The 27,864-nt window shown below is 44.5% G+C and overlaps 1 protein-coding gene across 1 annotated transcript in view; it reads left to right on the forward strand.

Moving 5' to 3' along the window:
* cacna1c (calcium channel, voltage-dependent, L type, alpha 1C subunit) overlaps positions 1-27,864 on the forward strand; it is a 106,583-nt gene that overhangs the window by 21,790 nt on the left and 56,929 nt on the right. Inside the window, exons 5-6 of the mRNA XM_045210476.1 lie at positions 5,254-5,426; positions 25,762-25,852. Coding sequence (XP_045066411.1) covers positions 5,254-5,426; positions 25,762-25,852 — 264 coding nt within the window. The remainder of the gene's footprint in view (positions 1-5,253; positions 5,427-25,761; positions 25,853-27,864) is intronic.

The following is a 27,864-nucleotide window of genomic DNA, read 5'->3' on the forward strand; positions in this document are numbered from 1 at the left end:
GCAAAAAGGGTTCTCCTGACCTATAGGGACAGCTGAAGAACTCTTTTGGAACCGTCTGATATTTTATTTATCTGAGGAGCATTGGAGTTGGAATTTTCCTGGTAACTAAGCGCTAACTAAGGTTATAATGGGGTGGTCTGTGAGGTGTAACACATTGTGACTGACTTGGTTCGAAACCGAGTCATCTGTGTGCCATAATATTGTGTTAGCCCACTGAGCTTAAGCCCAGTGCTGGAAAAAGTACGCAATTGTCAGACTTGAGTAAAAGTGAAAGTCACCCAGTAAAATACTATTTAAGTAAAAGTCTAAAAGTATTTGGTTTTAGATATACTTAAGTATCAAAAGTAAACGTAATGGCTAAAATATACTTAAGTATCAAAAGTAAAAGTATGAATTATTTCAAATTCCTTATATTAAGCAAACCAGACGGCACCATTTTCTTGTTTTTTTATCTACACATAGCCAGGGGCACACTCCAACACTCAGACATCATTTACAAACAAAGTATTTGTGTTTAGTGAGTCCACCAGATCAGAGGCAGTAGAGATGACCAGGGATGTTCTCTTGATAAGTGTGTGAATTGGACCATTTTCTTTTCCTGCTAAGCATTCAAAATATAACGAGTACTTTTGGGTGTCAGGGAAAATGTATGGAGTAAAAAGTACATTATTTTCTTTAGGAATGTAGTGGAGTAAAAGTAAAAGTTGTCAAAAATATAAATAGTAAAGTAAAGTACAGATACCCCCCAAAAACTACTTAAGTAGTACTTTAAAGTATTTTTACTTAAGTACTTTACACCACTGCTTTAGCCTAGGTAGGCAATCAGGTCTTCAGGTCCCAGACAAGGGTTATACACACACACACACACTGCAGTGGAAGCTGTGATGAGGAGAGTGGTCCCATCGCGGGCCGGTCCAGTGGAGTCTTGTTGCTCTGAGTGTGTTGAAGGGAACTTAACTCTTGTTGCTCTGTGTGTGTTGAAGGGAACTTAACTCTTGTTGCTCTGAGTGTGTTGAAGGGAACTTAACTCTTGTTGCTCTGTGTGTGTTGAAGGGAACTTAACTCTGTGCGAAGGGAACTTAACTCTTGTTGCTCTGAGTGTGTTGAAGGGAACTTAACTCTTGTTGGTCTGTGTTGAAGGGACATTAACTCTCCCCTGCCTCCCCTCTCCTGTCTCTTCCCAGGTCAACGACGCTGTAGGGAGCGGGTGGCCCTGGCTCTATTTTGTCACGCTAATCATCATAGGGTCATTTTTTGTGCTTAACTTGGTGTTGGGAGTGTTGAGCGGGTAAGAACCAGTTCTAGTGCAGGTTCTAATGTAGCCTGGCCTCTTCCTCTTCCTCTCCGGCTGACTGACTGGTTCAGCTGAGGCCTCTTCCTCTCCGGCTGACTGACTGGTTCAGCTGTGGCCTTTTCTGACTGACTGGTTCTACCATGGCCTCTTCTGTCTGTCTGTCTGTCTGTCTGACTGTCCTGGCCTCTTCTGTCTGTCTGTCTGTCTGACTGGTTCTACCATGGCCTCTTCTGTCTGTCTGTCTGTCTGTCTGTCTGTCTGTCTGTCTGTCTGTCTGACTGGTTCTACCATGGCCTCTTCTGTCTATCTGTCTGTCTGACTGACTGGTTCTAATATGGCCTCTACTGGTATTATTTTCTGCTTGACTGACTGACCGCTCCTCTGGTCTGCCTGCTTGATGGACTGACTGATTCTTCTGTAACCTGTTCTCTTTGCCTGACTGACTGGTTCGGCTGTTCTCCTCTCTGCCAGACTGACTGACTGGTTCGGCTGTTCTCCTCTCTGCCAGACTGACTGACTGGTTCGGCTGTTCTCCTCTCTGCCAGACTGACTGACTGGTTATGCTGTAGCCTCTTCTTCCAGCCTGACTTACTGACTGTTCCCGTTGTCTGCCTGCCTGCCAGACTGACTGGTTCTGCTGTTCTCCTCTCTGCCAGACTGACTGACTGGTTCGGCTGTTCTCCTCTCTGCCAGACTGACTGACTGGTTCGGCTGTTCTCCTCTCTGCCAGACTGACTGACTGGTTCGGCTGTTCTCCTCTCTGCCAGACTGACTGACTGGTTCGGCTGTTCTCCTCTCTGCCAGACTGACTGACTGGTTCGGCTGTTCTCCTCTCTGCCAGACTGACTGACTGGTTCGGCTGTTCTCCTCTCTGCCAGACTGACTGACTGGTTCGGCTGTTCTCCTCTCTGCCAGACTGACTGACTGGTTCGGCTGTTCTCCTCTCTGCCAGACTGACTGACTGGTTCGGCTGTTCTCATCTCTGCCAGACTGACTGACTGGTTCGGCTGTTCTCCTCTCTGCCAGACTGACTGACTGGTTCGGCTGTTCTCCGCTCTGCCCGACTGACTGACTGGTTCGGCTGTTCTCCTCTCTGCCAGACTGACTGACTGGTTCGGCTGTTCTCCTCTCTGCCAGACTGACTGACTGGTTCGGCTGTTCTCCGCTCTGCCAGACTGACTGACTGGTTCGGCTGTTCTCCTCTCTGCCAGACTGACTGACTGGTTCGGCTGTTCTCCTCTCTGCCAGACTGACTGACTGGTTCGGCTGTTCTCCTCTCTGCCAGACTGACTGACTGGTTCGGCTGTTCTCCTCTCTGCCAGACTGACTGACTGGTTCGGCTGTTCTCCGCTCTGCCAGACTGACTGACTGGTTCGGCTGTTCTCCTCTCTGCCAGACTGACTGACTGGTTCGGCTGTTCTCCTCTCTGCCAGACTGACTGACTGGTTCGGCTGTGGCCTCTTCTTCCAGCCTGACTTACTGACTGCTCCTATTTCTGACTGACTGACTTGCTGACTGTCTCTCCACCTCCTCTCCTCTCCCTCTTCCTGCTAACCCACTCTATTCTAGTCTCTGGCTTTTAGTTGGGATGGATGCTGCTGTTATTGCTCTTAGCTGGGTGAATACAGTGGTCTATGATAACCCATCTATAATGTAATGATGTCTCAAGACGTGTCTACAGCATGTATAAGGTTGTTTGTTAAGACATCTATTCATGAACTTTAGCTCCTGTATGTCTGACTTTTGTTTACAGTATCTCTTGTAATATTTTCTTTGCATGCTTCACACTCACCATAAAGCCCCAAAAGTGCCATTGATTCCTGCTAAGAATGTGATCCACATCAATCCTAAATGGATAACAGAGGGAGAGGATAGGGAGACATACATGGAGATAGGCAGGACATGGAGAAACAGAGAGACCCCTGGGAGTATTTCTACTGAAGGTGCTAATGGTGCATATAGATAACAGGAGACAGGACATGGAGAACCAGAGAGACTTCTGGGACCATTTCCTCTGGAGCAACTCCGCCAGTTTGTCTCATCGATGTTCCCTTTTATTATATCAGGTAGCCTGGGGTTGTCTTCCAAATGTCACCCTATTCCCTATTTGGTTCACTACTTTTGACCCTATCGTGTCCCGTGTCTATGGGCCCTAGTCAAAGGTAGTGCACTATGTAGGGAATAGGGTGCAGTTTGTGACGCAAGCCAGGGTCGTGGGCCAGCAGTGCCAGACATACTAAGCCCTGTAGACAGAGTCTGTGGTGTGGGGCTGTAATTTCAGAACTCCCCAGGTGACCGGTACTCCACCCAAACACCTCTTACCAACACAGCGATTTCCTCAAACACCAACCAGGGAGGTCGGAAGCTGTGTAGGCCCTAGTGGTAGGCTGCGTCCCAAATAACACCCTATTCCCTTTATAGTGCACTACTTTCGACCAGGGCTCCCATAGGGAATAGGGTGCTGTTTGGGACCCACACGTAGATCCACTAGCTGAATTCTAAAGAGTAGAACAGTAGAAGTTAAAAGTATTGTTTGTTATGCAGAGTCTCATCACGTTCTTCACCTTTCATTGTATTGCATCCCTTGAAGGTGCTACAAAGTAACTGATGTAGCATTCTCCAGATCTTTGTATTTCACCATTCCTTCTTTCTAGTGCATGCAGCTGAGTTCTCTCCTGTTGCTTATAGTAATTGTTGAAGTCTCACCACCTAAAATACACTGAGTATAAAAAAACATTAAGAACACCTTCCTAATATTGAGTTGCACCCCCCCTCCCTTTTGCCCTCAGAACATACTCAATTCGTCGGGGCATGGACTCTACAAGGTGTCGAAAGCGTTCCACAGGGATGCTGGCCCATGTTGACTCCAATGCTTCCCACAGTTGTTCTTTGGGTGGTGGGCCATTCTTGATACACACAGGAAGTAGTTTGGGGGTTCTGGGATTTTCTTCGCCGATAGGGGGGAGCGTGACAGTTCACCTGGCACCTACTACCATACCCCGTTCAAAGGCACTGAAATATTTTGTCTTGCCCATTCACCCTCTGAATGGCACACATACACAATCCATGTCTCAATTGTCTCAAGGCTTAAAACTCCTTCTTTAACCTGTCTCCTCCCCTTCATCTACACTGATTGAAGTGGATTTAACAAGTGACATACAATAAGGGATCATAGCTTTAACCTGGATTCACCTGATCAGTCTATGTCATGGAAAGAGCAGGTGTTCTTAATGTTTTGTCCACTCAGTGTATATACAATACTCATATTTCCATATCTGTGGCTTGTTCCTTGATGTTGTGACAAAATTTTTTTTTCTGTTTCTACAGTGGGACAAATTGGGCAACTTTGATTGTGTTGAGAATTAGCTTTCTTGCTTTAAATTCACCTTCTTTTTCCTTTTCTAATAGGGCTACTGCTTGCTCAGAAAAAACTGGATAATCTGTTGCTACAATTGCTACAATGGGTTTTCAGATCCTCTCTCCTCCTCCTCCTCCTCCATCCTCTCCTCCTCATCCTCTCCTCCTCCTCCTCCATCCTCTCCTCCTCCTCCTCCTCCTCCTCCATCCTCTCCTCCTCATCCTCTCCTCCTCCTCCTCCTCCATCCTCTCCTCATCATACTCTCCTCCTCCTCCTCCATCCTCTCTCCTCCTCCTCCTCCTCCTCCTCCTCCTCCTCCTCCTCCTCCTCCTCCTCCTCCTCCTCCTCCGCCTCCTCCATCCTCTCCTCCTCCCCCTCTCCTCCACCATCCTTTCCTCTCCTCTCCACCTCCTTTCCTCCTCCATCCTCTCCTCCCCCATCCTCTCCTCCTCCTTCCATCTCCTCCCTCTCCTTTCCTCTCCTTTCCTCTCCTCTCCTCTCCTCTCCTCTCCTCTCCTCTCCTCTCCTCCTCCTCCCCTCTCCTCCCTCTCCTTTCCTCTCCTCTCCTCTCCTCTCCTCTCCCTCTCTCCTGACCTTGCAGAGAGTTTTCCAAGGAGAGAGAGAAGGCCAAGGCCAGAGGAGACTTCCAGAAGCTGAGAGAGAAGCAGCAGCTGGAGGAGGACCTGAAGGGTTACCTGGACTGGATCACACAGGCTGAAGACATCGACCCAGAGAACGAGGAGGAGGGGCTCGACGAGGACAAGCCCAGAAACCGTGAGTGCAGTCTGGGGAGAGGATGGAGGGAAAGAGGGGGAGGGTATGGCGGTGGGCTGGATAAAATGAAATGGAGGGTGGTAGGATTAGTTGTGTGTTTGTATGTAGGTGTCATTTGTGTGTGTTTGTGGGGTTGGGTGTGTGTAGGTTTGTGTGTGCGTGTGTGTGTGCGTGCATGTGTGCGTGTGTTGGACCGATGAGTATTGTCAGAGAGGAGTTACCAATCAAGTGCAACAGTTGTGTCAATCAATACTTCTCCACCTGTGCCTCTGAGCGCTCTACCCTCAGTACAGAGCGTGTGTGTGTGCACGTACCTGTCTGCCTGTGTGTGTGTGTGTGTGTGTGTGTGTGTGTGTGTGTGCATGCGTGCATGAATGTGTTGTCTCCCCTATCCTGTGGCTCAGTATAGTACCCCCCAGGCAGTGCAGTGAAGCCTGGTCCTAAGTCACAGTGGATGGGATTAGCAGTCTCTCCCCTCCACGGTCAATGGGCTATCGATTACCCCTAACACCACCATGCTACGATGCCATTCCCCCTAACACCACCATGCTACGATGCCATTCCCCCTAACACCACCATGCTACGATGCCATTCCCCTAACACCACCATGCTACGATGCCATTCCCCTAACACCACCATGCTACGATGCCATTCCCCCTAACACCACCATGCTACGATGCCATTCCCCCTAACACCACCATGCTACGATGCCATTCCCCCTAACACCACCATGCTACGATGCCATTCCCCCTAACACCACCATGCTACGATGCCATTCCCCCTAACACCACCAAGCTACGATGCCATTCCCCCTAACCCACCATGCTACGATGCCATTACCCCTAACACCACCATGCTACGATGCCATTCCCCCTAACACCACCATGCTACGATGCCATTCCCCTAACACCACCATGCTACGATGCCATTCCCCCTAACACCACCATGCTACGATGCCATTCCCCTAACACCACCATGCTACGATGCCATTCCCCTAACACCACCATGCTATGATGCCATTACCCCTAACACCACCATGCTACGATGCCATTCCCCTAACACCACCATGCTACGATGCCATTCCCCCTAACACCACCATGCTACGATGCCATTACCCCTAACACCACCATGCTACGATGCCATTCCCCCTAACACCACCATGCTACGATGCCATTCCCCCTAACACCACCATGCTACGATGCCATTCCCCCTAACACCACCATGCTACGATGCCATTCCCCCTAACACCACCATGCTACGATGCCATTACCCCTAACACCACCATGCTACGATGCCATTCCCCCTAACACCACCATGCTACGATGCCATTCCCCCTAACACCACCATGCTACGATGCCGTTCCCCCTAACACCACCATGCTACGATGCCATTCCCCCTAACACCACCATGCTACGATGCCATTCCCCCTAACACCACCATGCTACGATGCCATTCCCCCTAACACCACCATGCTACGATGCCATTCCCCCTAACACCACCATGCTATGATGCCATTACCCCTAACACCACCATGCTACGATGCCATTCCCCCTAACACCACCATGCTACGATGCCATTTCCCCTAACACCACCATGCTATGATGCCATTACCCCTAACACCACCATGCTACGATGCCATTCCCCCTAACACCACCATGCTACGATGCCATTCCCCCTAAAACAGGCAAAACACTCCTCTATCCAGCTTACGCATACTGTACACACACACACACACATACAAACACACACACAGACACACAAACCCATTGACTTTGGCATCAAGCAGTGACCTGTTTCAAGCTCAGCTGGTGCTGAACGGCCATAACGTCTCTAATGTCCATGTAAACCACAGTTCAGTAGCAGTGCTCTCTCTCTCCATCCTCTACCTGTCTCAATTAAATTCAATTTCAATTTAAGGGCTTTATTGGCATGGGAAACATATGTTTACATTGCCAAAGCAAGTGAAGTAGATAGTAAACAAAAATGAAATAAACAATAAATATTAACAGTAAACATTACACTCAGAAGTTCCAAAAGAATAAAGACATTTCAAATGTCATATTATGTATATATACAGTGTTGTAACAATGTGCAAATAGTTAAATTACAAATGGGAAAATAAATAAACATAAATTACAATGGTGTTTGTTCGTCACTGGTTGCCCTTTTCTTGTGGCAACAGGTCACAAATATTGCAGCTGTGATGGCACACTGTGGTATTTCACCCAGTAGATATGGGAGTTTATCAAAATTGTGTTTGTTTTCTAATTCTTTGTGGATCGCTGTAATCTGAGGGAAATATGTGTCTCTAATATGGTCATACATTTGGCTCTCTCTCCTCTCTCTCTCTCCATCCTCTACCTCTCTCTCTCTCTCTCTCTCTCTCTCTCTCTCTCCCTCTCCATCCTCTCTTTCTCTCTCTCTCTCTCTCCCTCTCCATCCTCTCTCTCTCTCTCTCTCTCTCTCTCTCTCTCTCTCTCTCTCTCTCTCTCTCTCTCTCCATCCTCTACCTCTCTCTCTCTCTCTCCATCCTCCACCTCTCTCTCTCTCTCTCTCTCTCCATCCTCTACCTCTCTCTCTCTCTCGCCATCCTCTACCTCTCTATCATTCTCTCTCTCCACTTCAAACACCAAAGGTAATTTACAACTGAATTTGTTTTCCTCATGGTTGATTAGCCAAGCCTATCTGCTGCCTAGTCTCTCTCTTTCTCACTGACTCACTCAGTCACTCCTCCCCTCTCTCTCTCTCTCTCGCTCTCTCTCTCTCCCTCACACATCTGCACATATGGTACACTCTCTGTCTCTCTGTCTGCCTGCCCATCTGTCTTTCTGTCTGTCTGTCTGTCTGTCTGTCTGTCTGTCTGTCTGTCTGTCTGTCTGTCTGTCTGTCTGTCTGCTTGCCCGTCTGTCTCTCTGGCTGCCCGCCCGTCTGTCTATCTGGCTGCCTGCCCGTCTGTCTGTCTGTCTGTCTGTCTGTCTGTCTGTCTGTCTGTCTGTCTGTCTGGCTGTCTGGCTGGCTGCCTGCCCGTCTGTCTGTCTGTCTGTCTGTCTGTCTGTCTGGCTGGCTGCCTGCCCGTCTGTCTGTCTGTCTGTCTGTCTTTCTATCTGCCTGACTGTCTGTCTCTCTGGCTGCCTGCCCACCTGTCTGTCTGTCTGCCCGTCTGTCTGTCTGCCCGTCTGTCAGCACTGTTTGTTTGACTGGCCAGGTACACACACACAGACACGCTGCAAACACATTCAGGCATGGAGACACACACTATGAAAGGGAAGGACTCTCTCTCTGTATTGGGCACACCTTCCCTGGGGAGAGAGCAGGGAGCGCTGGCCCTGGAGCCCTGGAGCCCTGGAGCCCTGGGGCCCTGGAGCCCTGGAGCCCTGGAGCCCTGGGGCCCTGGGGCCCTGGAGCCCTGGAGCCCTGGGGCCCTGGAGCCCTGGAGCCCTGGAGCCCTGGGGCCCTGGAGCCCTGGAGCCCTGGAGCCCTGGAGCCCTGGGGCCCTGGGGAGCTGGGACTCTACACATGTAAACAGGGCTGGAGGACATTTCTTAACATACAGTACAGAATGTGTTTGTACGCGTCCCAAATGGCACCGTTCTCCCTGTACAGTAGGGTGTCCAATCAAAATGCATCTTTTGACCAATGGGTAAAATAATGTTAATTGTGTAGATGATCCTCTAAGAAAACCAACGGTCCAAACCTCATGTCTCTATCGCAATCCAGTTCAAAAGTTATTGGAGTTTTTACCCTTATAGGATGATGGCCAGAATTAGGGTGACTAAATCAGCTCGTGTCATGCTAATTTAGCTTTTTGCGACCCGCGAAAACAACTTTGAAGACGACGACCACAAAATGTTAAATCCTCAAAAGTTGTTACGAGATCAATTCAAATCAAATCAAATGTTATTGGCCACATGCGCCGAATACAACAGGTGCAGACATTACAGTGAAATGCTATGTCAACAGAGCTCGTGTGTGCGTTTGCGTGTGTGTGTGTGTGTGTGTGTGTGTGTGTGTGTGTGTATGTGCGTGTATGCGTGTGTGTGAGTGTGTGTGTGTGTGTGTGTGTGTGTGTGTGTGTGTGTGTGTGTGTGTGTGTGTGTGCATACGCGCACACTCATATCTGTGTGTCAGCTCTCTCTTTGTGCTTCAGAGACTGGAGACTGGACATAACACACAGAGACTGGACATAACACACAGAGACTGGACATAACACACAGAGACTGGACATAACACACAGAGACTGGACATAACACACAGAGACTGGACATAACACACAGAGACTGGACATAACACACAGAGACTGGACATAACACACAGAGACTGGACATAACACACAGAGACTGGACATAACACACAGAGACTGGACATAACACACAGAGACTGGACATAACACACAGAGACTGGACATAACACACAGAGACTGGACATAACACACAGAGACTGGACATAACACACAGAGACTAGACATAACACACAGAGACTGGACATAACACACAGAGACTGGACATAACACACAGAGACTGGACATAACACACAGAGACTGGACATAACACACAGAGACTGGACATAACACACAGAGACTGGACATAACACACAGAGACTGGAGACTGGACATAACACACAGAGACTGGACATAACACACAGAGACTGGAGACTGGACATAACACACAGAGACTGGACATAACACACAGAGACTGGAGACTGGACATAACACACAGAGACTAGACATAACACACAGAGACTGGACATAACACACAGAGACTGGATATAACACACAGAGACTAGACATAACACACAGAGACTGGATACTGGACATAACACACAGAGACTGGAGACTGGACATAACACACAGAGACTAGACATAACACACAGAGACTGGACATAACACACAGAGACTGGATATAACACACAGAGACTAGACATAACACACAGAGACTGGAGACTAGACATAACACACAGAGACTGGACATAACACACAGAGACTAGACATAACACACAGAGACTGGACATAACACACAGAGACTAGACATAACACACAGAGACTGGACATAACACACAGAGACTGGACATAACACACAGAGACTGGACATAACACACAGTGACTGGAGACTGGACATAACACACAGTGACTGGAGACTGGACATAACACACAGAGACTGGACATAACACACAGAGACTGGACATAACACACAGTGACTGGACATAACACACAGTGACTGGAGACTGGACATAACACACAGAGACTGGACATAACACACAGTGACTGGAGACTGGACATAACACACAGAGACTGGACATAACACACAGTGACTGGAGACTGGACATAACACACAGAGACTGGACATAACACACAGAGACTGGACATAACACACAGAGACTGGACATAACACACAGAGACTGGACATAACACACAGAGACTGGACATAACACACAGAGACTGGACATAACACACAGAGACTGGACATAACACACAGAGACTGGACATAACACACAGAGACTGGACATAACACACAGTGACTGGACATAACACACAGTGACTGGATACTGGACATAACACACAGAGACTAGACATAACACACAGAGACTGAACATAACACACAGAGACTGGAGGGAAGACATAACACACAGAGACTGGACATAACACACAGAGACTGGAGGGAAGACATAACACACAGAGACTGGACATAACACACAGAGACTAGACATAACACACAGAGACTGGACATAACACACAGAGACTGGACATAACACACAGAGACTAGACATAACACACAGAGACTGGATACTGGACATAACACACAGAGACTAGACATAACACACAGAGACTGAACATAACACACAGAGACTGGAGGGAAGACATAACACACAGAGACTGGACATAACACACAGAGACTGGAGGGAAGACATAACACACAGAGACTGGACATAACACACAGAGACTAGACATAACACACAGAGACTGAACATAACACACAGAGACTGGACATAACACACAGAGACTGGACATAACACACAGAGACTGGACATAACACACAGAGACTGGACATAACACACAGAGACTGGACATAACACACAGAGACTGGACATAACACACAGAGACTGGACATAACACACAGAGACTGGACATAACACACAGAGACTGGATACTGGACATTACACACAGAGACTAGACATAACACACAGAGACTGGACATAACACACAGAGACTGGACATAACACACAGAGACTGGACATAACACACAGAGACTGGACATAACACACAGAGACTGGACATAACACACAGAGACTGGACATAACACACAGAGACTGGACATAACACACAGAGACTGGACATAACACACAGAGACTGGACATAACACACAGAGACTGGACATAACACACAGAGACTGGACATAACACACAGAGGACTGGACATAACACACAGAGACTAGACATAACACACAGAGACTGGACATAACACACAGAGACTGGACATAACACACAGAGACTGGACATAACACACAGAGACTGGATACTGGACATAACACACAGAGACTAGACATAACACACAGAGACTGGACATAACACACAGAGACTGGACATAACACACAGAGACTGGACATAACACACAGTGACTGGACATAACACACAGAGACTGGACATAACACACAGAGACTGGACATAACACACAGAGACTGGAGACTGGACATAACACACAGAGACTGGATACTGGACATAACACACAGAGACTGGACATAACACACAGAGACTGGACATAACACACAGAGACTGGAGACTGGACATAACACACAGAGACTGGACATAACACACAGAGACTGGACATAACACACAGAGACTGGATACTGGACATAACACACAGAGACTAGACATAACACACAGAGACTGGACATAACACACAGAGACTGGACATAACACACAGAGACTGGACATAACACACAGAGACTGGACATAACACACAGAGACTGGACATAACACACAGAGACTGGACATAACACACAGAGACTAGACATAACACACAGAGACTGACTGGACATAACACACAGAGACTAGACATAACACACAGAGACTGAACATAACACACAGAGACTGGAGGGAAGACATAACACACAGAGACTGGACATAACACACAGAGACTGGAGGGAAGACATAACACACAGAGACTGGACATAACACACAGAGACTAGACATAACACACAGAGACTGAACATAACACACAGAGACTGGAGGGAAGACATAACACACAGAGACTGGACATAACACACAGAGACTGGACATAACACACAGAGCCTGGACATAACACACAGAGATTGGACACTGGACATAACACACAGAGACTGAACATAACACACAGAGACTGGAGGGAAGACATAACACACAGAGACTGGACATAACACACAGAGACTGGACATAACACACAGAGCCTGGACATAACACACAGAGATTGGACACTGGACATAACACACAGAGCCTGGACATAACACACAGAGATTGGACACTGGACATAACACACAGAGACTGACAGTATAGCATGCTGTTGTTGGTGTTCCCCAGGCCTATTTTAGCACCGTGGCCTTTGAGATCCTGAGTCCTCAGGGGTCTACTGTGTTCTGGTCTGTCCTGTTCTCAGAGCTCAGATGGGAACACAAAAACACACAAAAACACACACACACACACACACACACACACACACACACACACACACACACACCCACACACACACACACACACACACACACACACACTGGCTGACAGGCAGCATCACAGGTTTATTTATTTAACCTTTATTTAACTAGGCAAGTCAGTTAAGAACAAATTGTTATTTACAATGACGGCCTGTAGGTCACTCCTACAGATCAATACTAGAGATCAGGACAGAGATAAAAGGCCTAATCCCTCGAGGCTTTAGCTCAGCAGGCTGACACAGTCTTGTGGTGAGCAGATGACTTGGGTTAAACCCAGCTTTAATTCCTGCACTTCTAAAAACAATGTTTCCAATATCCTTCAGCAGTTCTCATGGTTGTAGGAAGTCAGCCAAGCTTGTTGTGATAGACTGAGGCTGAGGGACTGAGAGACAGGGCACCAGGCTTACTCACAGTAGCTAAATGAAGATACAGATAGGCTGTTTACATATCACGCTGCAATCAGGAGACCGAGAGAGAGGGGGAGGGAGAGAGAGGGAGAGGGAGAGGGAGAGGGAGAGGGAGAGGGAGAGGGAGAGGGAGAGAGAGGAGAGGGAGAGAGAGGGAGAGGGAGAGAGAGGGGGAGGGAGAGAGAGGGAGATGGAGAGAGAGGGGGAGGGAGAGAGAGGGGGAGGGAGAGAGAGGGGGAGGGAGAGGGAGAGCGAGGGGGAGGGAGAGAGAGGGAGAGGGAGGGAAACCTTATTTCTGTCCCACAGTTGTCGAGGATAGATAAAGACGGAAGTGGATTGATTGATTGACAGACTGGTTATTTTGCCCCCAGACAGACTTGTCTTTAGTAGAGAATTAGAGAGACAGTTTATAGTATTGTTGATGCCTCATGCTCAGTAGATGACATACTGATCAATGTACATTTGGTTATCTAATGGGTGATCTATTAAGACAGTTATTGTAGCATAAAAACAACAATTGGGCTTGTGTCATGGTGTATGGAGAAGAGAAGGGAGGGGAGGGGGGATGAAGGACCAAATCTATGACGGAGTACCATGGAATGACAGACAGAGCTCTGAGCAACATCGCCATCTAGAGGCAGGACTGTATTGTCTCTCTCTGTCTCTCTCTCTCTCTCTCTCTCTCTCTGTCTCTCTCTCTTTCACTGTCTGACTTTTTCCGCCTCTCTCTCGGTCTTTTGTGTGAGAGAGAGATAGAGATAGAGAGAGAGAGAGAGAGAGAGAGAGAGAGAGAGAGAGAGAGAGAGAGAGAGAGAGAGAGAGAGAGAGAGAGAGAGAGAGAGAGAGAGAGAGAGAGAGAGAGAGAGAGAGAGAGAGAGAGAGAGAGAGAGAGAGAGAGAGTTTTAGGTCCCCATGAGGATAGACACTAGGGGGGCTTTGATTGTTTTCTGATCTGTCTATCCTCCTCTCCTCCATCCATCTCTCCCTGTGGTTATGGCTTATGTCTTTGTATAGCGTCCCTCTTCCTCCATCCCTGCTGGTTGTTCATCACATCTGTTCATAAAAGTGTGTGTGTGTATGTTTCATCACTGCTGTGTGTCCTCTCTCCATTACCTTCTGAGGGGTGAATAAGTCAAGGTTAGATATACAGTATACAAAACATTAAGAACACCTTCCTGAGTTGATTCTAGACTGTAGGCTGTATTATTAAAGTTTATTTTAGACTGTATGCTGTATAATTAAAGTTTCAGATTGATTTTAGGCTGTAGGCTGTATAATTAAAGTTTCAGATTGATTTTAGACTGTAGGCTGTATAATTAAAGTTTCAGATTGATTTTAGACTGTAGGCTGTATAATTAAAGTTTCAGATTGATTTTAGACTGTAGGCTGTATAATTAAAGTTTCAGATTGATTTTAGACTGTAGGCGGTATAATTAAAGTTTCAGATTGGTTTTAGACTGTAGGCTGTATAATTAAAGTTTCAAATTGATTTTAGACTGTAGGCTATATAATTAAAGTTTCAGATTGATTTTAGACTGTGGGCTGTATAATTAAAGTTTCAGATTGATTTTAGACTGTATAATGAAAGTTTCAGATTGATTTTAGACTGTAGGCTGTATAATTAGTTTCAGATTGTTTTTAGACTGTAGGCTGTATAATTAAAGTTTCAGATTGATTTTAGACTGTAGGCTGTATAATTAAAGTTTCAGATTGATTTTAGACTGTAGACTGTATAATTAAAGTTTCAGATTGATTTTAGACTGTAGGCTGTATAATTAAAGTTTCAGATTGATTTTAGACTGTAGGCTGTATAATGAAAGTTTCAGATTGATTTTAGACTGTAGGCTGTATAATTAAAGTTTCAGATTGATTTTAGACTGTAGGCTGTATAATTAGTTTCAGATTGATTTTAGACTGTAGGCTGTATAATTAAAGTTTCAGATTGATTTTAGACTGTGGCGGTATAATTAAAGTTTCAGATTGGTTTTAGACTGTAGGCTGTATAATTAAAGTTTCAGATTGATTTTAGACTGTGGGCTGTATAATTAAAGTTTCAGATTGATTTTAGACTGTGGGCTGTATAATTAATGTTTCAGATTGATTTGAGAGGCTGTATAATTAAAGTTTCAGATTGTTTTTAGACTGTAGGCTGTATAATTAGTTTCAGATTGATTTTAGACTGTAGGCTGTATAATTAAAGTTTCAGATTGATTTTAGACTGTAGGCTGTATAATTAAAGTTTCAGATTGATTTTAGACTGTAGGCTGTATAATTAAAGTTTCAGATTGATTTTAGACTGTAGACTGTATAATTAAAGTTTCAGATTGATTTTAGACTGTGGGCTGTATAATTAAAGTTTCAGATTGATTTTAGACTGTAGGCTGTATAATTAAAGTTTCAGATTGATTTTAGACTGTAGGCTGTATAATTAAAGTTTCCGATTGATTTTAGACTGTAGACTGTATAATACAAGTTTCAGATTGAGTTTAGATTGTAGACTGTATAATAAAAGTTTCAGATTGATTTTAGACTGTAGGCTGTATAATGAAAGTTTCAGATTGATTTTAGACTGTAGGCTGTATAATGAAAGTTTCAGATTGATTTTAGACTGTGGGCTGTATAATTGAAGTTTCAGATTGATTTTAGACTGTAGGCTGTATAATGAAAGTTTCAGATTGATTTTAGACTATAGACTGTATAATGAACGTTTCAGATTGATTTTAGACTGTAGACTGTATAATTAAAGTTTCAGATTGAATTTAGACTGTGGGCTGTATAATTAAAGTTTTAGATTGATTTTAGACTGTAGGCTGTATAATTAAAGTTTCAGATTGATTTCAGACTATGGGCTGTATAATTAATGTTTCAGATTGATTTTAGACTGTTGGCTGTATAATTAATGTTTCAGATTGATTTCAGACTGTGGGCTGTATAATTAATGTTTCCGATTGATTTTAGACTGTGGGCTGTATAATTGAAGTTTCAGATTGATTTTAGACTGTAGACTGTATAATGAAAGTTTCAGATTAATTTCAGACTGTAGACTGTATAATTAAAGTTTCAGATTGATTTTAGACTGTAGGCTGTATAATTAAAGTTTCAGATTGATTTTAGACTGTAGACTGTATAATAAAAGTCTCAGATTGATTTTAGACTGTGGGCTGTATAATTAAAGTCTCAGATTGATTTTAGACTGTGGGCTGTATAATTAAAGTTTCAGATTGATTTTAGACTGTAGGCTGTATAATTAAAGTTTCCGATTGATTTTAGACTGTAGGCTGTATAATACAAGTTTCAGATTGAGTTTAGATTGTAGACTGTATAATAAAAGTTTCAGATTGATTTTAGACTGTGGGCTGTATAATGAAAGTTTCAGATTGATTTTAGACTGTAGGCTGTATAATGAAAGTTTCAGATTGATTTTAGACTGTGGGCTGTATAATGAAAGTTTCAGATTGATTTTAGACTGTAGGCTGTATAATGAAAGTTTCAGATTGATTTTAGACTGTAGGCTGTATACTGAAAGTTTCAGATTGATTTTAGACTGTGGGCTGTATAATTAAAGTTTCAGATTGATTTTAGACTATAGGCTGTATAATGAAAGTTTCAGATTGATTTTAGACTGTAGGCTGTATAATTAAAGTTTCAGATTGATTTTAGACTGTGGGCTGTATAATTAAAGTTTCAGATTGATTTTAGACACTAGGCTGTATAATTAAAGTTTCAGATTGATTTTAGACTGTAGGATATATAATTAAAGTTTCAAATTGATTTTAGACTGTAGGCTGTATAATAAAAGTTTCAGATTGATTTTAGACTGTAGACTGTATAATAAAAGTTTCAGATTGATTTTAGACTGTAGGCTGTATAATTAAAGATTCAGATTGATTTTAGACTGTAGGCTGTATAATGAAAGTTTCAGATTGATTTTAGACTGTGGGCTGTATAATTGAAGTTTCAGATTGATTTTAGAATGTAGACTGTATAATGAACGTTTCAGATTGATTTTAGACTGTAGACTGTATAATGAAAGTTTCAGATTGATTTTAGACTGTAGGCTGTATAATGAAAGTTTCAGATTGATTTTAGACTGTAGGCTGTATAATTAAAGTTTCAGATAGATTTTAGACTGTGGGCTGTATAATTAAAGTTTCAGATTGATTTTAGACTGTAGGCTGTATAATAAAAGTTTCAGATTGATTTTAGACTGTAGGCTGTATAATTAAAGTTTCAGATAGATTTTAGACTGTGGGCTGTATAATTAAAGTTTCAGATAGATTTTAGACTGTATTCTGTATAATTAAAGTTTCAGATTGATTTTAGACTGTAGGCTGTATAATTAAAGATTCAGATAGATTTTAGACTTTAGGCTGTATAATTAAAGTTTCAGATTGATTTTAGACTGTAGACTGTATAATAAAAGTTTCAGATTGATTTTAGACTGCGGGCTGTATAATTAAAGTTTCAGATTGATTTTAGACTGTGGGCTGTATAATTAAAGTTTCAGATTGATTTTAGACTGTAGGCTGTATAATTAAAGTTTCAGATTGATTTTAGACTGTAGGCTATATAATTAAAGTTTCAGATTGATTTTAGACTGTGGGCTGTATAATTAAAGTTTCAGATTGATTTTAGACTGTAGGCTGTATAATTAATGTTTCAGATTGATTTTAGACTGTAGGCTGTATAATAAAAGTTTCAGATTGATTTTAGACTGTAGGCTGTATAATTAAAGTTTCAGATAGATTTTAGACTGTAGGCTATATAATTAAAGTTTCAGATTGATTTTAGACTGTGCGCTGTATAATTAAAGTTTCAGATTGATTTTAGACTGTGGGCTGTATAATTAAAGTTTCAGATTGATTTTAAACTGTAGACTGTATAAAGAAAGTTTCAGATTGATTTTAGACTGTGGGCTATATAATTAAAGTTTCAGATTGATTTTAGACTGTGGGCTGTATAATTAAAGTTTCAAATTGATTTTAGACTGTAGGCTGTATAATTAAAGTTTCAGATTGATTTTAGACTGTAGGCTGTATAATAAAAGTTTCAGATAGATTTTAGACTGTAGGCTGTATAATAAAAGTTTCAGATTGATTTTAGACTGTAGACTGTATAATAAAAGTTTCAGATTGATTTTAGACTGCGGGCTGTATAATTAAAGTTTCAGATTGGTTTTAGACTGTAGGCTGTATAATAAAAGTTTCGGATTGATTTTAGACTCTGGGCTGTATAGTTCAAGCTTTGAGTGAGGTCACTCTTTGATGCCCCGGCCCCTTTTCTCCCAGATGAAGAATAGGGATTCCTCTGATCTGAATGTGTGTGTGTGTGTGTGTGTGTGTACGTTTGAGTGTGTACTGTATGTGTGTGTGTGTGTGTACTGTACGTTTGAGCGTGTACTGTATGTGTGTGTGTATTTTACGGGGATGAAATGTACTATGCCAATGACTGTATATTCTCAAAGTTAAGACCTGCGGAAACAGGTGTGTATTTACTGTTTTGTGTTTGAGTCCTTGTGTGTATGTTGTCTTGTGTGATATGTGTGTGTGTGTGTGTAACACGTGTGTGTGTATCTTTGTCACTGGGGTGGCATGCATACCCTGAATGACCTTCCCATCTTGTTTGAGGAAGGAGTGACCCTGGCCGACTTGCTTGACAAGAAGAAGGGGAAGTTTGCTTGGTTTAGTCACTCCAGTGAGACCCATGGTAAATGCCTGTCCCTCCCTCGGTGTGTGCGTGCGTGTGTGTAACCTGTGTGTGTTCTGGTTTCCCAGTTTTGTGCTGGTGTGTGTGTTCCCATCAACGGTCCCGTCTCCTGTGTTGACGGGCTTTCTGCTCTTTGTGATGTGTGTGTGTTTTGTATGTGCGTTGTGGGTGTGTTGTGTGTGTGTTGTGTGTTGTGTGTGTGTTGTCAGTAAGTATGTGTGTTGTGTGTGTGGCTGTGTGTCTCTCTGTGCCCGGACTACTCAACAGAAGAAGGGGTTTGAACTGAACTGAGCTGGCTATTACTGCACCCTCAGAACTAGAATGAGAATTCTATTTCTATGACTGCATCTCTCCACAGTATAGAGTTTAGAGTTTATTTAACAGGTCTCCTGCCTCTGACTCTCTCTCTCTCTGTCTCTCTCTCTCTCTCTCTCTCTCTCTCTCTCTCTCTCTCTCTCTCTCTCTCTCTCTCTCTCTCTCTCTCTCTCTCTCTCTCTCTCTCTCTCTCTCTCTCTCCCTATCTTCTACCTCTCTCTCTCTCCTTCTCTCTCTCTCTCTCTCTCTCTCGCTCTCCTCTCTCTCTCTCTCTCTCTCTCTCTCTCTCTCTCTCTCTCTCTCTCTCTCTCTCTCTCTCTCTCTCTCTCTCTCTCTCTCTCTCTCTCTCTCTCTCTCTCTCTCTCTCTCTCTCTCTCTCTCTCTCTCTCTCTCGCTCCTCTTCTTTTGGTTTTTCTGTATACTGTGGGGAAAGGATTGTCTGTAGTGCTGGTGGTTGCGAATTGTCCTCTATGAGCTGTGCCCTCTTGGACCACAGATGTACACAGTGTGTGTGAATGTGTGCAGACTGCGTTGTGTGAGTCATTCTGTGTTCACATCCCTTCAGTTTTTGTCTATGTGTGAGTGGCTGAGTATGAGCATGCGCGTCACATGCTCTCAGCCGTCACTCTCTGTTTCCAGGTAACAGCCAGCGTTTACACTTCATCTGCGGAGCAGCGAAGACAAAAGCTGCTATCCTTCGTAAGGCGTGTGCGTCTGCATGGCAGAATCCACTACTATACCTCGACCTACTGAACTCTGTATAACCTGCAAATAGACTGCAAGGCCCCCTCTGCCCCTTACCTTCCTCAGTGCATCCACCTGTGGTCCCCTACTGGTCTTGAATGCTTCTTAACTGCAACTCTTCTCTCTAGTCCAGTCATTGAGTCCAGTGGGGCAGTGATCTGATCTGTGATCCGTCTCTCTCCTGTCTCCTTAGGAAGGGCTAAACTGTCTCCTGGCAGCTTCCCAAATGGCACCCTATTCCCTATGTAGTGCACTACTTTAGACCGGGGTCCACAGAGTTCCTATTCCCTATGTAGTGCACTACTTTAGACCAGGGCACATTGGGCTCAGTGTTGTGTTGTTTTCGGCGCTGACTGTTAGCATCGATGATCTAAAGTAGTGCACTATATAGGGAATAGGGTGCCATTTGGGACAGCCTCGGAGTTGTAGTTCTGTTGCCGCTGTTTAATCCTTAATCCTGGATCACGTTCTGGATGAATATTCTGAATGATGACAGTCTGCATGTCAACCTCATGTTCTGAATATTAATAGAAGGATAAAATAATATCCAAGTTATTATTATTATTATTAGACAAGTGCTGCAAAGCTGCTTGAAATATCTGGAGTTACCAACGTATGTTGTTGCATGTTGCTCTTGTTTCATCCGCTTCCATATATTTTTCTTGGATGATTTTATAACATCGACAGCCTTTTTTGGAGACAGGAGCTACTCTTTCTGTATGACCTTCGACCTGTCTGCTGGATGAACTGCATGTTAGTTTGGAACGTCCTCTTATTCTTGAAATGAGGAATTTTGCAAGCCAGCATTTTTACTCTAAACTAAGAGCGATGTCAACTCTTGCCTGCCCTCTGAGTCTGACGTGGATGTTGTATCATTTTCTTACATGCCGTTTTCATGTTTCTTTAAAGCAAACTCCTTTATGACATCGTCATTTACTGAACCATAATGTAAGGGTCAGGGTTTTACAAGCTTTGAAAGTAATGAATTAGGTAGACTAGCTCTTGGATAGTGCAATGCCCCCTCTCGCTCGCTCTCTCTCTCTCTCCCTCCCTCCCTCCCTCCCTGCCCCCCCTCCCTCCCTCCCTCCCTCCCTCCCTGCCCCCCCTCCCTCAACCCTCCCTCCCTCCCTCCCTCCCTCCCTGCCCCCCCCCTCCCTCCCTCCCTCCCTCCCTCCCTCTCACCCTCCTGTCCTCCTCCCCTCTCTCTCTCTCAGTCTATCCGGCCAGCAGACAGTAACAATAGGGTAGTGAACTAGTTCAGTGTTGGACAGAGGGAGTTCTATATTTAACAGGTCTGTCCTCCAGGGGTGGGGGCTAGCGCAGAGCTCTGTTCTTCAGAGAGAGTGTTTTTAGAGATGAGGAGAGACAGGGTGGCACATGTCAAGGTGGAAGAACGGACAGGAAAGAAACGGTCTATAACAGAGTTTATGTGAGACTGTTCACCACCAGGAATAGTGATCTTAAAGGGATACTTGGGGATTTTGGCAATGAGTCAGATTAACTTGTGGATACCATTTTTATGTCTCTGTGTCCAGTATGAAGGAAGTTTCATGCTAACTAGTGTTAGCGCAATGACTGGAAATCTATGGGTATCTGCTAGCAGATACCCATAGACTTCCAATCATTGCATTAACGCTAGTTAACAATCGCTCTGGTGCTAGTTAGCAACTTCCTTCAAACTGCATGCAGAGACATAAAAATGGTATCCACGAGTTCATCCGACTCTGGGGAAGTAGATAAAGGGCCTCATTGCCAAAATCCTGAAGTATCTCTTTAAACCAAGATAATTAATGATTCATGATTTTATTAGGATCCACATTAGCCTATATCAATGGCGACAGCTAGTCTTCCTGGGGTCCAACACATGATGAAAAAGACATTACAGACAAAAATACTCTACAGTTTACATACATTTAAAACATGAACATAGACATTACATACTTATATATATATATACACAGTACCAGTCAAAAGTTTGGACACACCTACTAATTCCAGAGTTTTTCTATATTTTTACTATTTTCTACATGCAAAGAAAAAGCCATATCTCAGATCTTAATCTTTTATTTTTATTGGCCAGTCTGTGATATGGCTTTTTCTTTGCAACTCTTCCTAGAAGGTCAGCATCCCGGAGTCGCCTCTTCACTGTTGACGTTGAGACTGGTGTTTTGCGGGTACTATTTAATGAAGCTGCCAGTTGAGGACCTGTGAGGCGCCTGTTTCTCAAAGTAGACACTCTAATGTATTTATTCTCTTGCTCAGTTGTGCACCGGGGCCTCCCACTCCTCTTTCTATTCTGGTTAGAGCCAGTTTGCTCTGTTCTGTGAAGAGAGTGGTAGACAGCGTTGTACGAGATCTTCAGTTTCTTAGCAATTTCTCACTTGGAATAGCCTTAATTTCTCAGAACAAGAATAGACTGATGAGTCTCAGAAGAAAGTTATTTGTTTCTGGACATTTTGAGCCTGTAATCGAACCCACAATTGCTGATACTCAACTAGTCTCAAGAAGGCCAGTTTTATTGCCTCTTTAATCAGCACAACAGTTTTCAACTGTGCTAACATAATTGCAAAAGGGTTTTCTAATGATCAATAAGCCTTTTAAAATGATCAACTTGGATTAGCAAACACAAGGTGCCATTGGAACACAGGACTGATGGTTGCTGATAATGGGCCTCTGTACGCCTATGTAAATATTCCTTTAAAAATCAGCCGTTTCCAGCTACAATAGCCATTTACAACATTAACAATGTCTACACTGTATTTCTGATCAATTTGATGTTATTTTAATGGACGAAAAAACTGCTTTTCTTTCGAAAACAAGGACATTTCTAAGTGACCCCAAACTTTTGAACGGTAGTGTGTATATATATATACACACACACAACTAGACACAAATTAGCTAAAAATAAAAAAAACATGTATGAAGTTCTACCATCTAGAATGGTGGAAGGATATGAAGGAATAGTGGTTTATTAAGGCTATTCACTATGAATATTCACTAGTTAGACTATTCACTATGAATATTCACTAGTTAGTTAGACTATTCACTAGGAATATTCACTAGTTAGTTAGACTATTCACTAGGAATATTCACTAGTTTGTTAGACTATTCAATTGGAACAACGGTCTTAGACTAGGAGAGGAACTAGTTTGAATATCTGAAGCCCTACAATCAACAATGATTGAAGTTTGATAATCATCCGTATACAGTAACGTACCCATCACTTGAAAATCTAAAATAAATCTCTATTTATCATAGGATGTTGTTAAAGGCCAGGATGTAGTTAGCTACGTCAGAGTCACGGGGACCATGTGTGCCAGGATGTAGTTAGCTACGTCAGAGTCACGGGGACCATGTGTGCCAGGATGTAGTTAGCTACGTCAGAGTCACGGGGACCATGTGTGCCAGGATGTAGTTAGCTACGTCAGAGTCACGGGGACCATGTGTGCCAGGATGTAGTTAGCTACGTCAGAGTCACGGGGACCATGTGTTTTGCGGCCAGTCATGGCTCAGGCTGTGACTTGGACGGACAGTGGTACATGATTGGAGAGTGATTGGGATGTGCTGATTGGTGCTGCTGTATCTGACTGAGGCTAAAGCGTGCTGCAGGGACCTCGCTCCAAAGCTGCATGTGATTGGCTAGCCCTCTGTTCTTCCAGGGTTTATATTGGCTGGGTTGAGCTGAAATGAGCTGGGTTATATATTTAGGGTTGGTGTTATATGCTTTGGCCCCGATCTTTAAGCTTATTTTTGCTTGTCATGCTTTGCTTAGCGTTATGTTAGTTTTAAGTGTTTTTTTTTTTTTTTTATTCTTAATTGTTTTGTTCTTGCTAGGGAGTGTAGGAGATCCCAAGAGAGAATTAGTCTAGCTTGTTTAATGTTTTCTTTGATTTTCTTCTAGTTTTTTAGCTTTTCTTTCATTCTCCTCTAAGGTTTTCTTCATTGGCGTAGTTGAGCTCCAGCTTAGAGGAGGAATAATATGGAGAAATGGAACGTCTGTCCGTATTATTTAGCTGAGTTTAGCTGAAGCCTTTCTGTCTCGTTTTGCCTGTGAGCCGTGGTAGCTATTTCTGGGAACACAAACCTCATTCTGGAATCCCCAGAGTGGACATGAAGAGTGACAGGGCTATAAGAGGAGATTCTGATATGGGCCTCCCTCCCTCCCTCCCTCCCTCCCTCCCTCCCTCCCTCCTGCCCTTCTCACTCTCACTCCTCACCCTTTACATATCTCCCTCCATCCCTTTTTCCCACTCTTCCTTCCTTTCTCCCTCCCTCCCTCCCTCCCTCCCTCCCTCCCTCCCTCCCTCCCTCCCTCCCTCCCTCCCTCCCTCCCTCCCTCCCTCCTGCCCTTCTCACTCTCACTCCTCTCCCTTTACATATCTCCCTCCATCCCTTTTTCCCACTCTTCCTTTCTCTCTACCTCTACCTCCCTCCCTCCCTCCGTCTCTCCCTCCGTCCCTCCCTCCCTCCTCTTCATTATGATTACCCCAGGAGATGTGTGTCAATCAGATGGTGTATTACTGAGGGACCCTGGTAGCTCCAGGCTACTTTATCCCACGAGACATGTGTTTTCTACAGGTTTTGGTTGTCAGAATTGGGATGATATGATTAGATTTGTCTCATGCAAGGAGTGATCCCGCTGGCCGGGCCGACTCATCTGGTTTGGTTGAGGAACGTTGTGAGAGGCAAAAGCCGAGTTTGATGGTTGTGTCTTCGGACAAACGGTAAGATGATTTGTCTTCTCCCAGTAATTTGATAGATTTCTTCTTTCTTTCTCAATTACTTTCTCTGTATTTATTTAAATATTTTCTTTCATTTTTGTTGTTGTACTGCTCTGTCTATTTCTACCTGAATTCTTCTGCTCAGTTCTACCGGAGTCTGGAGTTCAAAGCTTTAGGGAAATATAAACCTCACTGCTCCTGGAGTCTGGAGCTCAAAGCTTTAGGGAAATATAAACCTCACTGCTCCTGGAGTCTGGAGCTCAAAGCTTTAGGGAAATATAAACCTCACTGCTCCTGGAGTCTGGAGCTCAAAGCTTTAGGGAAATATAAACCTCACTGCTCCTGGAGTCTGGAGCTCAAAGCTTTAGGGAACTATAAACCTCACTGCTCCTGGAGTCTGGAGCTCAAAGCTTTAGGGAAATATAAACCTCACTGCTCCTGGAGTCTGGAGCTCAAAGCTTTAGGGAAATATAAACCACACTGCTCCTGGAGTCTGGAGCTCAAAGCTTTAGGGAACTGAAAACCAAACCTCCCCTATATCAGTGTCCCTGAAACTGTCCTACAGGACTCTACCCCTAGGAGTTCTGTTAGCAGAGGGATGTCTGTCTGTCTGTCTGTCTGTCTGTCAGGATGAGGCCAGCTAGAAAAGAGAAGAGAAGGGTAACAGTGATAACCAGCCTGTGATGAGGGATATGTCAACACTCATTCCTCCTGATTCATCCCTCCTTCCTTCTTTCCCTCTATCTCTCCGTGTGTTCCCCAGTGAGCATGCCGGCCAGTGAGAATGAGTCAGTGAATACAGACAACACACCTGCAGGAGATATGGAGGGAGAGACCTGCTGTACCCGGCTAGCGTAAGTACCTCAACCCACCCTTTCCCACCCTCACCCTCACCCTTTCTACACTGGCAGTCTCCCGCCTCACCAATTACCTAACCCCAACTTTCCCTTAGTCAGACTCACCCTACAGACTCACCCTACCTGAAACCTGCACTCCCCCTCCCTCCCCCTTCCTCCTTCTCCCTCACCCTCCCTCCCCCTTCCTCCCCCTCCCTCCCCCTCCCTCACCCCATCTCCCCTTCCCTCACCTCCCTCACCCTTCCTCCCCCTCCCTCCCCGTTCCTCCTTCTCCCTCACCCTCCCTCCCCCTTCCTCCCCCTCCCTCCCCCTCCCTCCCTCCCCCTCTCCCTCCCTCCCCCCATCTCCCCTTCCCTCACCCTCCCTCACCCTTCCTCACCCTCCCTTACCCCTCCTCCCCCTCCCTTACCCCCTCCTCCCCCTCGTTCCCTTACCCTTCTGCACCCTCCCTCACCCTCCCTCATCCTTCCTCACCCTCCCTCACCCCCTCCTCCCCTCCCCCTCCCTCCCCCTTCCTCCCCCTCCCTTACCCCTCCTCCCCCTCCCTCACCCTTCCTCCCCCTCACTCTCATCCTTCCTGTCCCTGCCTCAGCTGCAACTATTTAAAGCTCTTATTTCCCTCTCCTCCTTGGAACATATGATTGATTTTCTCCACAACTCTCTTGTTGATTTTCCACCTGCCCTTCACTTTGGCATGAAAGGTTTCCTTCACCTGCTAATTCTAACTCCTGTCTTTTCTTTGACATCACCCTTTCTTTCCTCCTCTCTCAGTGATCTCAGGTATTTATCATTTCCTCTCCGACGATTACCCTTTCTTTATTCTGTATTTTCTGTTTTCCCCACTTTCTCTCCTTTCTCTCCTTTGTTGCTGTTGAAGCGTATTCCTCCTCTTCTCTCCTCTGGGAGCTGGGATGAAGGGATGATTCACGCACTCCTCTATTCACACCTTTATTCAAGCGGTCTCTTCTTCTTCTTCTTCTTCTTCTTCTTCTTCTTCTTCTTCTTCTTCTTCTTCTTCTTCTTCTTCTTCTTCTTCTTCTTCTTCTTCTTCTTCTTCTTCTTCTTCTTCTTCTTCTTCTTCTTCTTCTTCTTCTTCTTCTTCTTCTTCTTCTTCTCCTAAAGGCCACACTAGAGTGGCTGACTTCCCCTGGCTCTGCTCTTCACATTCTCTCGTTCATAACAACTGCTGAGACACACACTCACACTTTACACACACACACACACACACACACACACACACACACACACACACACACACACACACACACATGGAAGCACTGAAGCATGTACGAACACACACACATACACACACAAACATACATACACACACACACACACACAGGTGAACTACACTTCCTGCATATGTTCTGCTACCCATAGTATTAGAAGGACCTAGACTACAGGATCCAGACTTCTATACTATTATCCCAGGCTGTTATCAGACAGACAGTAGACCAGTAGAGAGCTCTGTGGTCTGAGGGTAGATTTTCTCTCTATTGATTCTATTTCTATACAGTAGACCCATCGTGCTGGCACTATGTTGTTCTCTGTTCTGTTCTCGCTCTGTGTCTATCTGGTTCTACCATTGTTGTTGTTGTTGTTGTTGTTATTGTAGCCCAAGGCTCAGACACCCAGCACACAGCAGGTAGACTAGATCCATCAGTGTCAGCCTCCATAGACTCCACGTCTTGACTCTGTGCCTCAGATCATTCCTCACTGCTAGACAGCTTCAAATGTCAGTAACATCTCAATGTAGTGTACATCCCTGAAAGGAAGCAGGTGTAGCAGGGAAGAGAAGGTCAAAAAGACAGATAAAGTAGCAGGTGTTTTGGCACCCTATTACCTATGTAGTGCACTACATTATTAGACATTTATGCACCCCCCATAGGGCACTGGTCAAATGTAGTGCACTAGAAAGTGAATAGGGTGCCATTTGGGACGTAGTCAGTGAGTCTAAAAAGACAACTTGTTTGTGATACATCCTTAGAGGAAGTTCATGTTACACATGA

This window comes from Coregonus clupeaformis, chromosome 4 (assembly GCF_020615455.1).
Source record: "Coregonus clupeaformis isolate EN_2021a chromosome 4, ASM2061545v1, whole genome shotgun sequence".
In the NCBI taxonomy this organism is placed as follows: Eukaryota; Metazoa; Chordata; class Actinopteri; order Salmoniformes; family Salmonidae; genus Coregonus; species Coregonus clupeaformis.